The sequence below is a fragment of the Cervus elaphus genome, chromosome 3, assembly GCF_910594005.1.
Source record: "Cervus elaphus chromosome 3, mCerEla1.1, whole genome shotgun sequence".
NCBI lineage: Eukaryota > Metazoa > Chordata > Mammalia > Artiodactyla > Cervidae > Cervus > Cervus elaphus.
In genome coordinates, this window is record NC_057817.1 from 49,129,960 (window position 1) to 49,147,804 (window position 17,845).

Sequence of the window (17,845 nt, forward strand, 5' to 3'; positions counted from 1 at the left end):
AGCCTAGTTTGGGAAAACTTAAAAATAGTTGGGGGCAGGCACAGCTGGGTTTCCTCAGGCAACTCTCCCTATGACTGCGTGACTTCCCCATGGTCTTTTCAGCAAGGAAACTTTAGGGTGGCTTTACATGGCAGCTTAGAGCTCCAAAAGTATGTGGGGAAAGAAGGGGAGGACAGAAGCAGCATCACCTTTTACAACCCTGTTCTCAGAAGCCACGCAGTGACATTTCTATCATATATTATCTATTGAGGCAGTACTGAGAACCTAGGCTACCATCACAAATCTGAGCGATGGTGGTCAAAAGCAGATCAAGGGTCACATACATTCAAATGCATTAAATTATTCCAACATTTTATTCTCCAAAAAGACCTATTTGTTTCATCACTTACTGAGAGAAAGTGGGGTGGGAGTGGAACCAAATGTTCCATTAGGATAGCTAAGTCCTAAAGAAGGGGTCAGCAAACTATGGCCTACAGGCCAAACCTGTCTATGGCTTGTTTTTAGTATGAGCCATGAGCTGAGAATGATTTTATATTTTTAAAGAGGGAAAAGCAGGAAAAGGAAGAGGAGAAAAAGAAGAAAGCAAAGGAGGAGAAGCAGTAGCAAATACAACAGAGACTATATTTGACCCACATCATCTAAAATATTTAATATCAGGCTCTTTCAGGAAATGTTTGTTGATCCCTATTCTAAAGCACTTTCAAATGTGTTTTCAGATGGTGTCATAGATAAAACAGCAAACACTGCTAGGATGCTTTCAACATATAGCGTTTCCTCACAAAAACAGAGTAGATACTATAACAACACAGGCTCTTGCCCAGTTATTCCTTTTCTATTATACATTCAATTCTGAACCTCCATATTCCCTCTCATTCTTCCTCTGTCCACCTAGCAACATTTTCATCTTCTCATTAACAAGCAAGGCTTCTTCTCACCTTCCTCAGGTTTTTTGTGTGTGAGGTTTCTTTACCCCTTGAGTAATCTCTCTCCTCAAAAGACATAAATGTTTCTTATCCCTAAAGAACAATCAAAGAGGCAGCCTACCAAATGTGAGAAAACATTTGCAGATCATGTATCTGAAAGGGTGTTAATATCCAAAATATATAAATATCCAAAATATATATCCAAAATATAGCTTCATTAGTAAAAACAACAGTATGATTAAAAAGGGGGCAGAGGATTCACACAGACATTGTTTCAAAGAAGACACACATATGGCCAACGTACATGAAAAGATGCTCAACGTCACTAATCATCAGGGAAACTCAAGTCAAAACCACAATGAGACACTATGTCACACCTGTCAGAACGGCTATCATCAAAAAGACAAGAGATAAGTGCTGGCAAAGATGGAGAGAAAAGGAAATCATTGTGCACTGTTGGGAATGTAAATAGATGCAGCCGCTATGGAAAACAGCATAGAAAAACTAAAAACAGAACTACCAATTCCAGCAACTGTACTTCTGAAGGAAATTAAAACACTTATTTAAAAAAATAATATGCAATGACTTAATCTAGTTTCTTCATTATAGACATAAGTGAAGACATACTTTTTTAAAAAAGATAATATGAACCCCCACATATACTGCAGCATTATTTAGCATAGTCAAAATATGAAAAAAAAACTAAGCCTTCATCAATGATCAAAGGGATAAAGAAAATGTGGTATATAAATAAAAATACAATGGAATATTATTCAGCAATAAAAAAGAATGAAATCCCACCTAATAAAATGGATGGACCTTGAAGCCATTATGCTAAGTGAAATAAGTCAGAGAAAAACAAATACCATATGGTCTCACTTATATGTGGAATCTAAAAATAAAATGAAGTAACAACTGAATTTATAGAAACAGAGAACAGATAGGTGGTTACCATAGGCAAGGGGTGGGGGAAAACGAGTTAAAACATGGTCAAAAGGTGCAGACTTCCAGTTAGAAAATAATTATGTCATGGGCATGTAATGTAGAGCATGGTGACTAAAGTTAACGGTGCTGTGTGTTGTTCGACAGTTGCAAAGATCTTAGAAGTTCTCATTGTAAGAAAAAAACTGTGTGGTGATGGATGTTCACTACACTCATTGTGATCATTCTGCAATATATATAAAATCATTATGTTGCACACTTCTAACTAATATAAATATCAATTATACCTCAATTTAAAAAAAGAACAGTGAAAACTCCTTACTCTCGTAGGTCATTCTATTTCCAGCCTGTTTGTCTACACCATGCCCCAGGTCCCATGTCCTAACATCTAAATCAGACCATATATTCCTTGAAAGTCCATGCCTTTTTATGTGCCCTTAACTTTTCCCGTGTTGTTCCTATATCCAGAAATGCCCATTTCTTCTTTCTTGACATAGTGAAAACATGCCTGCGCCTCACGCCTCCTGTCCTCATCCCCTGATCACAATCCTGATGGATCCTGATTGCTCAGGGCTCTTCACCCCTAGGGCACGTTGCTGTGTATGGATCCAGAGTTCTTGTTTTTATTTTCTTAGATTAAAAAAATACTGGAGACTGGAAATCTCATCACAATATACTGCCTTTATACTGCATCACAACTAACAATGGCTGCTGGGAAAGGGAAGTATTATTTTTTGCCAGTCACATAGAAATTATTCTACTAATCGAGGGGAAAAGGAAAGGAGGGAGGGAGGGAGGGGCACATGATAAGGAAAAAAGACGGATGTTGTACCAAAATGCCCAGAGGTCATTTTGGAACTTGCATAATATCTTTTGGGATAACATGTTTTTTGGGTGTGTGATTGGGTGGTAGGTAAAAGCAGGTGGAGGATCTTTCTGCTCCCTGAATCCCTGTTTATGGTAGGATTTGACTACTCAGTTGAGTTCAGTCACTCAGTCGTGTCCAACTCTTTGCGACCCCATAAACCACAGCACACCAGGCCTCCCTGTCCATCACAAGCTCTTGGAGTTTACCCAAACTCATGTCCATTGAGTCGGTGATGCCATCCAACCATCTCATCCTCTGTCGTCCCCTTCTCCTCCTGCCTTCAATCTTTCCCAGCATTAGGGTCTTTTCCAGTGAGTCAGCTCTTCGTATCAGGTAGCCAAATTATTGGAGTTTCAGCTACGACATCAGTCCTTCCGATGAACACCCAGGACTGATCTCCTTTAGGATGGACTGGTTGGATCTCCTTGCAGTCCAAGGGACTCTCAAGAATCTTCTCCAACACCACAGTTCAAAAGCATCAATTCTTCGGTGCTCAGCTTTCTTTAGAGGTCAACTCTCACATCCATACATGACTACTGGAAAAACCATAGCCTCGACTAGACAGACCTTTGTTGGCAAAGTAATATGCTGTCTAGGTTGGTCATAACTTTCCTTCCAAGGAGTAAGCATCTTTTAATTTCATGGCTGCAGTCACTATCTGCAGTGATTTTGCAGCCCCCCCAAAATAAAGTCAGCCACTGGTGAATGCCTAACTGGTGAAATGGTGGCTTTGATTCCTTAACATAAAATGGTAAGGCCAAACTCAACAATAATGGTAAAGTCAAACTCATAATGCAGAATTAGGAAGAACTTAAAAGAATATTCCGCCAACTCAAGCAAAATGAATGCAGCAGGGCTCATGGATAGTCATCACAGGATACTAAAAGTATTAGAAGTTGTATTATCTATAGAAATAGTAATTATCATTAAAATAACTGCAGTCCCAGGATTAAAACTGAAAATGCCTATGTATTCAATAGATAAAGTGTTAGTTGCTCAGTCACGTCTGACTTCTTGTGATCCCAAGGACTATAGCCCACCAGGCTCCTCTGTCCACAGGATTTCCCAGGCAAGAATACTGGAGTGGGTAAGCCATTCCATTCTCCAGGGGATCTTCCCCACCCAGGAATCAAACCAGGGTCTCCTGCATTGCAGGCAGATTCTTTACTGTAGATAAGATCATAGCTAAGTTTGAAGTCTCAAACCAATGAATCCAGACACAGGTACAATTAACCCCCCTTTGCTATTATGAAAGGCCTAGACTAGTACTTGTTTTTGCTAACCAAAAGAAATCTGAAGAGGATTTTCACTTTTACAAAGGAGAAAATTGCTTCTTTGCTTTACACCATTACCATTTTGGCTTGCAAAAGAAAAGGTTCAGAGGAAAGCTCTGCTTTTGGATAGCAGGGGAAACCAGTAGTGGTTCAGTAAGTTTGCTCAGAGCAAGAGATACTAAGCTAAAAAGCCACTAGGTTTTGTTTTTAAAGTATACATCCTATATAATAGTGATGATCTTTGTAAATTTAAAGAATTTATTTGTACAATAATGGTTTAATAAACTTTTTCCCTTCAGCATTATATTATTCATTCTACATGTGTATATCCTTGGCACATAGTAGATATTCGATAACATCATTTCTATGCTAGTAAAATGCAAACTCATTGTTTTTCAAACCCAAAACAAACTGTTGGCTATAATTTTTTTTTAACCTTTTTCACTGTGCTAATGTATCCAAATCAAGAATAACCCTGTTAAATTATTCAGAATACTAGGTTAATAATAACACTATCTGCAGCAAAGGAAACCATAAACGAAATGAAAAGAAAACCTACAGAATGGGAGAAAATATTTGCAGGGCTTAATTATCCAAAATATAGAAACGACCCACACAACTCAATAACAAAAGAACCAAACAAGCCAATCGAAAATGGGCAGAAGACCTAAACAGACATTTCTCCGAAGAATATATACAGATGGCCAATAGGCACATGAAAAGATGCTCAGACACCATCACTAATTATTAGAGAAATGCGAATCAAAACTATTCAATACAATGAGGTATCACCTCACATTGGTCAGAATTGCCATTATTAAAAAGTCTACAAATAACAAATGCTGGAAGGAATGTGGAGAAAAGGGAACCCTCCTATACCGTTGGTGAGAATGTAAACTGCTGCAGCCACTACAGAAAACAGTTGGAAGTTCCTCGAAGAACTGAAAATACAGCTGTCATATAATCCAGCAATCCCACTCCTCAGTATATATCAACTTGAAATGATCTATTTGCACCCCCCACCATGTTCCTACAGAACTAGTCACAATAGCCAAGACATGGAAACAGCCTAAATGTCCATAGAGAGATGAATGGATAAAGATGATGTGGTGTGTAGACACACACACACACACACACACACAATGGAATACTACTCAGCCATAAAAAATGAATTAATGCCAGCTGCAGCAACATGAATAGACCTAGAGATTATTGTATTAGGTGAAGTAAAGAGAGAAAGAAAAAGACATTATTTATGGTATTTATCATATGCAATCACTTATATGTGAGATCTAAAACACAATACAAATGAACAAAAGAGAAACAGACTTACACATAGAGAAGAGACCTATGGTTGCCCAAGAGTGGAGGGCAGGAGGGGGCAGGGCTGGGAGCTGAGATAAACTGATGCAAACTCTTATTTATAGTGATGGATAAACAACAAGGTCCCACTGAGTAGCATAGGGAACTATGTTCAATATCCTGTGATAACTTATAATGAAAAAGAATACCAAAAAGAATATATAAGTGTGTATATACATACATATCCCTGATTCAGGGCTGTATAGAAGTTAATAACCTTGTAAATCAATTATACATCAATACAATTTTAAAAAACACAGTGCTATATGTAGAAGCACGATCATATAACTGCTAAGAGTTAACATATATTAGTAGGAATACTGTATTCTACAGATAAAATACAGAAACAGTGACAGTTAAAAAGAAGACTAAAATCATCATTTAAGTCCATAGAAACACAAAAATCTACTAAAATGCCAGAACAATTATTACAGCTAATTGTTTAAAAGTTCAGTTGGTAAAGAATCTGCCAGTCATGCAGGAGACCCCGGTTCAATTCCTGGGTCAGGAAGATAGGCTTCCCACTCCAGTATTCATGGGCTTCCCTGGGGGCTCAGATGGTAAAGAATCTGCTTGCAATGCTGGAGACCTGGGTGTGACCCCTGGGTTGGGAAGATTTCCTAGAGGAGAGCATGGCAGCCCACTCCAGTATTTTTGCCTGGAGAATCCCCATGGACAGAGAAGCCTGTCAGGCTACAGTCCAAGGGGTCACAAAGAGTCGGACACGACTGAGTGGCTAAGCACAGCACAATCATTTAAAATGATAAATAGGACTAAGCTTACAGAACACAGTTCAAGCCAAGACTAAATTTTTTTCAGCAAATTTCTTTAGCTTTAGAATACGTTTTAAAATTTTTTTTAAGTATGCTATTAACATGGCATACATCTCAAAAAAGACATAGAACTAGCAAAATACCAATATTTAAAATAGAAGGTTATTAATAATTAGAATAACATTAAAGCAAGTATTTTACAAAGTACTTCACAGTGCAGATTCTATAAACACATGCCTTCTAAATTCTAACATAATTATTAGGTTTAATTATAATAGATACCAAATTGCCAATGGATCATAGAAAAAGCAAGGGAATTCCCAAAGAACATCTACTTGTACTTCGTTGACTATGCTGAAACCTTTGATTGTGTGGATCACAACAAACGGTGGAAAATTCTTAAAGGTATGGGAATACCAGACCTTATCTGTCTCCTGAGAAACCAATATGCAGGACAAGAAGCAAGAGTTAGCAATGGACATGGAACAATGGATGGTTCAAAATTGGGAAAGGCTGTATATTGTCACCATGCTTATTTAACTTACATGCAGAGTACATAATGCAAAAGCCTGGGCTGGATGAATCACAAGCTGGAACCAAGACTGCTGGGGAAAATATCAAAAACCTCAGACATGCAGATGATACCACTCCACTGGGAGAAAGCGAAGAGGAATTAAAGAGCCTCTTGATGAAAGTCGAAGAGGAGAGTGAAAGGGCTGGCTTAAAACTCAACATTCAAAAAACTAAGATCGTGACATCCGGCTCCATCACTTCATGGCAAATAGATGGGGAAAAAGCGGAAACAGCGGCAGACTTTATTTTCTTGGGCTCCAAAATCACTGCGCACAGTGATTGCAGCCATGAAATTCAAAGATGCTTGCTCCTTGGAAGAAAAGCTATGGCCAACCTAGACCAAAGCAGAAACATCCCTTTGCCAACAAAGGTCTGCATAGTCAAATCTATGGCTTTTCCAGTAGTTATGTACGGATGTGAGAGACCATAGAGAAGGCTGAGCACCGAAGAATTGATGCCTTTGAATTGTGGTTCTAGAAAACTCTCTCGAGAGTCCCTTGAAGAACAAGGAGACCAAACCAGTCAATCCTAAAGGAAATCAACCCTGAATATTCACTGGAAGGACTGATGCTAATGCTCCAGTACTTTGGCCACCTGATGCAGAGTAAAGAGACTCACTGGAAAAGACCCTGATGCTGGGAAAGACTGAGGGCAGGAGGAGGCAGCGACAGAGGAAGATGGTTGGATGGCATCACTAACTCAATGGACATGAATTTGAGCCAACTTTGGAAGATAGTGAAGGACACGGAAGCCTGGCGTGCTACAGTCCATGGGGTCACAGAGTCGGACACAACTGAACAACAACAACTATAGTAGGTATATTTAGACAACGGTATCATTGTGAGCATGTGTGAACTTCCATTGTATTAGTACAAGAGCAATCTTCACCCATACTCCCACCCATATATACACCCCCTCCTACACCAGGGATTATTTTGAAACATAAAGCAAATTCTATACATCATATTTTTTTATTGGTAACTTCATTATGTATATGCTAAAAGAGAAGCATATGTATATGCTTAAAAAAAAACACACAACCATAATACCTTCATCAAGTATCAACAATTCTTTAACTTCAAATATTCAGTCAATATTTAAATTACTCCAGTTGTCTCAGGAATATTTTTACAGCTGGCTTTGGTCAAATCAGGATTTAAAGAAGTTCTATACTTTGCAATTGATAACTAAGCCTTTTTAAGTAGCTTGATGAAAAAGCAAACACTAAGTCAAAAAGATATATGCACCACCATGTTCACTGCAGCATTATTTGCAATAGCCAAAGTTTAAAAACAACTTACGTGTCCACTGATGGATGAATGGATAAATAGGTGAGGTATGTACATACAATGGGATATTATTCAGTCATAAATAAGAATGCAATCTTGACATTTGCAACATGAATGGATCTTGCGGGCATTACGTTGAGTGAAATAAGACAGAGAAAGACAAATATGATCTCACTTATCTGTGGAATCAAAACAGAAAACAAAAGCCAAGCTCAGAGATACAGAGAACAGGGTGGTGATGGCCTCAGGCAGGGGGTGGGAGAAGGACAAAGTGGGTGAAGGGGGTCAAAAAGTACAAACTTCCAATTATAAAACCAATAACTCACGAGGATGTAATATACAGTATGTTGACTACAGTTAATAATACTGTACTGCATATGTGACAGTTGCTAAGAGTAAATATTAAAAAGTTCTCATCAGAAGAAAAAAAATTCTGTAACAGCCTATGGTGACGAATGCTAACTAGACTTTGTGGTGATCATTTTCCAGCACATAAAATATCAAATCACTTTGTTGGACACCTGAAACTAGTATGTCCATTACATCTCAACTTTAAGAAAGCAAACAGTGGATTGAATACGCAAGGTGAAGACTGAGCTAACAAGAGGATAGAGAAAAAATGGAAGAGTCATAATTGGTGAGCAGTGAAGGAAAAGATACAGAAGTGAGGTTAGAAATGGCCTCAAAGGGTCCACTAGGTACTGAATCAGCCCAGAACATCTTAGGTGCTATCCAGAGCGCTGTCAGTTATGGGCATGAAGGAGTTAGATGTTGACACCACTCTTCATATTGGAACCTTTGAAGATATGCCCCTTAGTTCACAAAGGTTATCCTTAAACTACAAAAAATATAGAGGGACAAGAAGAGAAGCATCAGAAAATAACACCAAGTACATTAAAGCTCATTATTCTCCACATCTCACCCATTTAAACTCTTCTGGGTTTTAATGTATTTCCTATTTAATGTAATTACCTCCTATGTTGCATGTATACTAGAAAGCTATAATGATTTACTGTAAGAGCTATAATTGTTTCTAAAGTCCATGTTAACCTATAAATTCTTTTTCTTGCAGTTTACTTAAAAATACCAGGTCATTTGTCTTCTAGAATTTTCTAGTGTGGATTTTGCCAACTGCATCCAGTGGTGGTTTAACATGTTCCTCTGTATCTTAAGTCTCTTATAACTAGCAGTCAGATTGAAATGTCTGAGGAGTCAAGTTCAGTTATTCGACCTTCATGGGTGGGACTCTGCACTGCTATGGTGTTAACTTCGGCAAGCGCAGAATGTTTACACTTGTCTCTATTACTGTAACGTGAAGGCTGATCAGTGGGTTCAGGTGTTGTCAGCCCAATCCACGCATTAAACTGCTCCCCATGAGCATTCACTTAAAGAGTCATTGAGGAGGCCTTGCTTGATTATTTCATTACTGCTGCAAAATGTTGAGGTCCTATTTCTATTATACTGTATTTTTAAGCTGGAATTATGTTATAATGAGAAAATTTCCCTCACCACTCTGTAGTTACCCTGACGTATAATTTGTAAAAGGCAGGATAAACGCTTGACTCTTCTCTGTACGCCATCCCAGCAAGGTTCGTAATTGGCTCTCCACTGCCTGTAGCATTAAACGAACCCCACACATCTGCTCCTGAGAGGGGCAGGATCTACACGGCCAACTCAGTATCCTACCCACACTGCTTCTTTGACCTCACGATGCTGAAGTACATCAAAAATGTGATGTCTCATTAACCTCGTGGAGAAATGTAAAGACTGTGCACAGTCTGACAGTACAGTTGGTGATGCTCTATTGGGACTATTTTGTTTCTAAATGCAGATAAAATTATTTTAAAAATGGGAAAACAGACACACAACCACAGTACCACTAAGTGGTCCCGGAGCAAGGCTCTAGAGTAGGAACCCAAGTGGAACTCAAGTTTGAAAAAAACCAAGAGGCCCACAGACAGTGTGTATTACATATTGTTATCATTATAGACAAATGCATCCCTGTTTGAATACACATTCCATTAAGGGTGGAGATTCATTCCTTTAGTTTATTGTGTATCCCCAGTTGCCTGGTACATGGTAGGCACTCAATGTATTTGTTAAGTAAATAAAATGAATGAGTTAAATTCATGCAGAATATATATATTCTGCATGAGTTTCAGTCACTAAAAAAATTAAAGGCATATAGGATTTTTATTCTCATTGACAATTAACCTGGTCTTATTAAACAAATGCAAAGTTATTTTTTAAAGAAATAGAAAAATGTTTCCATTGATTTCTGTATTTTAGAGCTCAGTCAGGTCCTTCTGCCATCATATGGGGGTAATTCAGTGTCACCACTACTATGATTAGCCTAGGCCTTGTATATTTTAACACATTTCTGTTTAATAAGGCCTTTAAAGTATATTGTGTGCAGAATACTGAAATAGCAACCTCTGAATCTTAATACATTTTTTGTTCAAGTTCAAAGAGATTTTTTATTTATAAGGGAGGACACAGGGTTACAACTACACAGATGATCTAAGTTACAATTGTTTGTGGACACTTTTTAGTTCCTAGTTTACTTTTCTGTAACATTTTACACTATTTGGCCTTCTGAGAAAAGTTGACCTTCATGATAAAACACTCTCAATTATAACAGAACTAACAAAATTTGAAACCCAGCTAAAGGCAAACGGTGTATTTTCAGAAAGCGTTGAGGTGGAAAAAGGACAAACTAGGAACTTACCTGTAAAATCAACATGAGACTCTTATCCTAGGTTTGTTTGTTCATAACCGAATCTTTACTGTTGGGTATCAAATATGCAGTTTAAAAGGATCCTATTCACAAATTTAGCATCCAGAAGTTTGTGGAGGCACAATTCCAATGTTGTATCGAACAACAGTGCTTTTAAAGAAAGCTAACTGTAAAGTGAAAATCTAAATACAAGTAACTCTCAACTTCAGATTATAAAAAGCACTCTATTCCATGTAAAACTAACAGTTTCTCTTAAACAAATATGGATAACATCGGCACATATTACAGCAAATACAAGGCTAAAATGTAAGCCAATCAGAGCATCACTGAGTATAAACTGCAATTGTAATGCTCACCTGGAAGACTCCAACTGCATGTTTAGAATGATTAGAGGCAACGAACACCAAAACCTCTAAGTTACAGTTATCTATTCTAAGTGCTTCGTACTTCGCTCCCCTCAGCTCTTTTACCCACTTTTTCTCCGCCAGGTCTCAAAAGGTAACCTAGGTCACTAATGCTTCTCCCACCTGCCCACATTTTGATTCTTAAGTACTTGGGGTCCTATCTTTTCTAGCTGCATTGACCTTTGCGGCAGTGATCTAGCCAAACTATTGTGCTTTTCCCACAGTGCCTCAGAGTGATATTCTAACAAAAATACTTGGTGAACTGTGTTAGACAATCATTTGACGGGTTTTAATATTTCTATCTGAATCAGCTAGCTATCAGTGGCTTCAATGACATTTTAGATTTTATGACTATGGTCATCATTCTCCTCTTGGGTATTACTGATCTGGCCTAATTCACTTTTGAAGATGACTGTCCTATTTTTCTTTTGTTACAGAAATTACAGAAAGGAGTCTTAATTTGGGGGAAGTAAAGTAGTATCACTTATCCGTTTCCTCCACCCCACACTATGGAGGTAGTGGGTGTAACACACAGAAGGGAGAAAGAATGGGCAGTTAATGAAGAAATAGAAGTCTTCTTGGCACCTAGTTCCCACACATTGAAGAGCTAATCTCTGCTGTCAGGTTCCTCGGGCAAAAATTCTTCTGAGCCCACTCCACAAGAAGCAATGTCTTATATACACCCTGGCTCACCTACCAAAAGGCAATTTCATGTTTAAATAGCTTATACACAAAATATTTATGTATAAGATTAACAATCAGGAATTCTGACTTTAAGGCATAAAGCAGAACTCTTCCCCAAGAATCTTCTCCAGGTGTCTCATACACAAAATTAACATCTATATTTCCAATAATGGAGGGTGACATTTATTAAAATGTTATTACCATAACTCAGCTTTCCTTTGGTCTGGCACTTATTGAGGACACCCAAAATACTGCTTTATTCTTTCCCATCGGTGGCTTTTTGCTGTTACAAATTAATAAGTGTTTGACAACAGATCAACAAAAAAGTTAATTGCACCAAGTAAATGTCGACTGCAAAGTTGTACTTTTGATAAGGCAAATTCATCTTTGTAGTAAACTGTCAATAGTAAAAATGTTCAGCAGGTAATTTTCATCAATGTACAGAAATAATAAAGTGAAATTCATGAAAAGCTAATTTTTAAAACTAGAGATTAGGGTAGAAATAGAACTATGGTACTAAAAACAAGTTGGCTGGGGGCAGTATCTTCTTTGTAATTTAGCAAACAAGAATAACATATGGAAGTACTTTATATCCAACAACTCAAAATGTTCCTACTACGTGGGCAATTCTGGATGAAATTTAGTTTAAAAGCAGAGGATAAACTGTGAATACTTTGTACATCCACTTCAGCTTCCTACCTGCTGATCTATTCAAGTTCAATAAGTTACTGGCAGAATCGGTAACACTTTTGGGTACAAATTAACAACTGTTGATCCCCTATAAAATGTTCTACAGTATAATGGGAAAGATGAGGACCTGCGGGATAAGGATTACCTTGGTTGCCTGGATGAACTGTTCTGGGAAACGAAAATTAGAATTTTATTAGCTTCTCTGTAAATCAAGATTTTACATAGCACCCAGAGATTTTCATCCTTTAAAAGAACTGGCACTTAAGTCTAAATGTACTTTGCTCTTTGATATCAAAAGAAAGCAAACTCAAAAAGGCAATGTTCAAATATTTCATGCGTTTTAAGATTCAATAAGGTTGTCTACTGTCCTTCCCACAATGAGGCAACTCCATCCAGACCAGATCAGATTGAGTAAGGTTATCTCTCAAAGCTAAACCGAACTAAATCAAGACACACTTATTAGATCACTTTTGAATTACGAAAGCACCAAACTCCTGCTGGAGGAGACTAAGAGGATTCAGTTGGCTTAAAAATTTTTCTCCTTACATGTGCCTTTTTTCTAGGCAAAGAACTGCCTTCTTTTTCTCAATTATGCATCCAAAATTAAACCATAGAATGCTTGTGATTACACCATTCAAAGTTAATTATTGTACACAAAACCAGATCTGTTTTCTAAGGAAAGTATTAAAATTTACCACTAATTTTTCTCAGTGAAATTAAAAATTTAAAAGTACAATCATCATCTTTTTTACCCAGATATCGGAGTATTTAAAACATCAAGTCATTTCATAAGTTTTCCAAACTACGTTTTCTTTATTAAAAACTGAGGGAGTAGTGGTCCCTCACAAATTAAAACGGACAATATTAGATTTTAAACTCAAAAGTATCCACAAACCACACTTTTAGCGCCTACCTAGATCCTTTCCTCCCACACTGATGAGCAATGACTATGTAACATGAGAATCAAAGGCCAAAAACCACCACCACCACATTGACACAATGAGCCCCCGAAGGTAAACTAAAAAACAAACAAAAACACAGCATACTGTACAAAGAATTTATTTGCCTCATACATTAAAAAAAAAAAAACCTCCACAAGGCGTTTAACTATATTCAATCTTCTCATTCAAGGAGTTGCAAAACAAAGTTTAGACAGAAACTTTTAATTGCTTTGGGTTTACATTTTGAAAACTCTTTAGATTTACAGAGGGAACATACCAAATAAACAAAATCGAAATGTTAAGGCATAAACTTTAATGGGTCGACTATTCTAGCCCCTATGCCGGTTCTGCACGAGGTACCTCACACCAATCCGATTCATAAAGAATGAAGCAAAATACGCACTAACTAAATCGTGCATCACCTATTGAAAGAAGCGTTCCAATTATTTAGGGTGGAAAAGTTATGTGTCAATTACTCAATTTCATTCCTGCCTTCAAAAGCAAACAGCGAATCCAGACATTTAGGTCTTCCCCCAGCTTTACAAACGTCCCTGTCCGACCAGTCCCCGCAATTCCTTCCTCCCTCCGGGAAACCACACAACTAACGGTTTCCGTGGCGGCCGCCGAGGCCGGGGCTCCGCGGGCTGCCCCCGCGCCCCGGAAAACAAAGGGGATTCCCAGCCATTGTCCTCCGCGGCGCTGAGCATCACCAGCACTAGCAAGGCAGTAGCTTGCGCAGTTATCTCCACAGCGGGCAATGTCACAACCCGACCAACAGCACAAACTACTACCTCAGCCAGGGCCATGGTGTCGGGGAGGCGCCGGACCACGCTGAGGCGAGCGAAGCGACTCCGGCGCTCCTCCGTCGTCCCTCGGCCGCCGCCGCCGCCGGCCCCGCGCCCTTGCTCTTCCCCGCCGCGCCGCGCCTGCAGACCCCGCCCAGCGCCGCGCCGCTCGGCCGCCCGGCCGCCCGGGAGCTGCCGGCATCCTCGCGGCGCCGGCGCCCGGGGGAGGCCGAGCCGGGCTCCTCTATGTAACCGAGTGCTCTAGTGAGAGAAAAGGTGCGCAGGCAGCCGCTCCCTCCGCCGGCCCGAGGGGACGCCGGCCCCCAGGCCGCTCCACAGCAGGAAACGGGCGGCAAAAGCGCAGCAGACGCCTGCGGGACAGGGACCATCAAGTGAGGCAGCGAGCAGCGCTCCCGCGCTTCGCCCGTCGCGAGCTCCGAGCCGTCTCGACCGCGCTCCCGCCACGTCTCCGGGAGGTGCCGCCCGCGCCCCTCCCCGCCCCGCGGCGGGGGCTGGGCGGCGGCTGGGGCCCACGGGCGCCGCGCTCCGCACACGCGCGCGCGGGGCCGGCTCTCCGCGCGGGAGAACGCCCGGGGCGCTTCCTGCAGAGGCGGACACCGGCTCCGGCGCCGCGACCCGAAAACCCAGGCGCAGCCCGGAAGTCCCCAGGCCCCCCGCTCCTCAGTACCCTTCGGGGAAATCCCGTGCCCCTCTGCAGGAGGCGAGAGGAAGACAAAAACCCCGTGAAACTGAAGCCCGGCCGCGCTGCGGGATGGGCGGCAGCGGCGGGAGCCCGGCGCCCGCGGACACGCGCCCCGTCTCGCGCTCCGCTGCTCCAGTGAGTCGGCCGAACCATAGAGATCACTTAAGGAGGCTCGCGCGCTACTCCCCACCACGTGACCGCCCCGCCAGGCCGACCCCCCCACCCCGCGCCGCCATCTTACATCCGGGGCAGAAGCGGCGTCCCTTCCCCCGCCTCGGCAAAAATTCGACGTGTCACTAGAAATCAGCCCGAGGGGGAACCCGGGTCCCACGTCACCACAGTGCTGAGGCCGCGGGCCGCGCTCCCCAGGCCGCTTAACGGGGCCAAGTGGAGCCGCTAACTTCGCCCGCTGTGTGTCCGCAGAGAAGATGGCGGCACTTACCGCCGTCTAAGTGGACACGTTGGACTCGGGCTGAGGTTTAAAGTTTCTGGCACCTCCTTTCGCATCCGGCAAGGACACCGCAACATGCGCTCCACCCCGCGGCGGGGCCGCTGCGCCACATTCCACAGAAAACCGGCGGGAAAGCTGCTGCACTGCCCGCTTTAATGCGCAGGCTCCTGAGACTTGTGGGTGGGTTGGTTTTTTGTTTTTTTATTTAAAGGCCAAGTTTGGGAAAAGGCCGACTACCCTGAGCTCCATCTGCTTTGGGGCCAGGCGAGTTTCTTTTTGCCTTCTGAGACTTTTCTGTGAAGTTAAACAAATCGATGTGAACAAAAAGCAAGCAGGGGCTGCCAATTAAGATTCACAACGTCTAATTCGACTTTCCGATAAACGAGTAATTTTTTAGTATATGTCCCCTATACTAAAACTGTTCGAACTTGGAATATAGCTAGTGTCCTGTGTTTTTACGTAAATCTGGCAGTACTGTTAGTCATCACCCTCCTGAAAATCCAGACCACATAAGAAAAATAAGGAATGGGGGAACAGTGTGTTCAGACTGGAGACTGCCTCTACGCAGGCTTGGATGCCTTCATGAAAGGCAGAGGGCTGAGGTCCAGACTCCAAACCACACACAAGGGACATCCATGTATAACTGCTTTGGGGAACAATAAGTATTCTTTACCTTTAAAGCAGCACAATGTAACTTTGATAACATCCTCTCAGCCAGAGAATCTCTTTGTAAGTTAAAGATTACATAACACTGGCTTTTCATTTCTATTCTATTTAGTATTGGTGATGGGACACAATTTCTTTTTCAAAAATTTTTATTTGACTGTGCTGCGTCTTTTATTGCTGCGCGGGCTTTCCTCTGGTTGCAGGGGCCGGCGTTACTCTCTAGTTGCCATGCCTGGCCTTCTCATTGTGGCTTCTCTTGTAGCAGAGTCCAGGCCCAGGGCGTATGGGCTTCAGTAATCCCCACCGGTGGGCTCAATGGTTGCTGCTGCCCGCCTGTAGAGCGCCGGCGGAGCAGGTGTCACCTCGGGGCTTCCTTGTTCCCCTGGCATGTGGGATCTTCCCAGATCAGGGATCCAACTCCTGTCTCCTGCATTGACAAGCACATTTTTTTTTTTTTTTTTTTGCTCTGAGCCACCAGAGAAGCCTAGAACACAATTTTATGAACAAAGTTTCAAATTAAAAAGCAACCTGTCTGACAAGTTTCAAAATAAAATTTGTAATATGCAAATTAAGAAATACACTTGGTTTGCTTGGGGATTTTTTGGCCCCAGGTGGCACTTGTGATACCTTCTTATTTCCCTGACTAGGAATCAAACCCCGGGCCCTTGACGGAGAAAGCAGGGAGTCCTAACTGTCTTAAGGAATTCCCTAAAATACACTTGGGTGTGTCCACTGACCAATCCCAGTGTCGTGCTTACTGTATGCATTTTAAAGCAAATGCTGAAGTTTGCCTTTGATGTGCAATCAGAACCACTTCCAATTAACAATATTTGTGCATTTTCTGTATATATGGAACATACTTGCAATTAAGTGCTTAACCTGACAAATATGACTAGGCATCACAGTGATGCTTACCACAAAATCTGTGTGCTTAGTCGCTTCAGTCCTGTTCAACTCTTTGCAACCCCACAGACTGTAGCCCTCCAGGCTCCCCTGTCCATGGGATTCTCCAGGCAAGAATACTGGAGTGGGTTGCCATTTCCTTCTCCAGGGGATCTTCCTGACCCAGGGATCGAATCCGGGTATCTCATGTCTCCTGCATTGGCAAGTGCAGGAGACACTCTTTACCACTGGCACCATCTGGAAATCAGCTAATACTTTCATTATAATTCACACCACCTTGTTCCCATAAGGGATGCTTGGGCTGGCATCCCCCACTGCTGACTCATTGCACCGTGGACCACATTACCCTCCACCACAGCCGATGTCATCTGTTCTAGTGGCACAGATATTCTGATGGTCCTCAAATCGTTATTTGCTCTACAGTATATGCAGATACATTCTCAGTGGTAAAAGAATCTTCCTGCCAATGCAGGAAACCCTGGAGACATGGGTTCGATCCCTGGGTCAGGAAGATTCCCTGGAGGAGAAAATGTCAACCCACTCCAGTGTTCTTGCCTGAAAAATTCCATGGACAGAGAAGCCTGGCAGGTTACAGTCAGTGGGCTTGCAGAGAGTCGGACATGATTGAGCATGAGCACTACACTACTATACAGATACATTAGAGCATAAGATTTCCAAATAAATTTAATTACACTAATTTTATCAGATTCCTTTTCACAATTTACCTTTTGACAGCGTTGACACACATGTATTCATCATCCAGACACAATCTGCTGTTACCAGTTCTTTGCCTCCACCCATAGTATCCAGAATCGAATCATCCTTTCCAAATGTGAGCACGCCCAGCTTAACAAGCCTTCACCATGACCTCACAGCA

General features: G+C 41.4%; 1 protein-coding gene across 1 annotated transcript; it reads right to left on the reverse strand.

Annotated features, from left to right (window-relative positions):
- Positions 1-7,454: 7,454 nt before the first annotated feature.
- LOC122678967 (spidroin-2-like) lies at positions 7,455-16,454 on the reverse strand. Its single transcript, XM_043879152.1, has 3 exons — positions 16,370-16,454; positions 15,637-15,737; positions 7,455-15,396 (listed from the first exon to the last, which is right to left on the reverse strand). Exons 1-3 carry the CDS (start codon positions 16,452-16,454, stop codon positions 14,248-14,250), a joined length of 1,335 nt encoding a protein of 444 aa, XP_043735087.1. The 3' UTR covers positions 7,455-14,247.
- Positions 16,455-17,845: the final 1,391 nt, after the last annotated feature.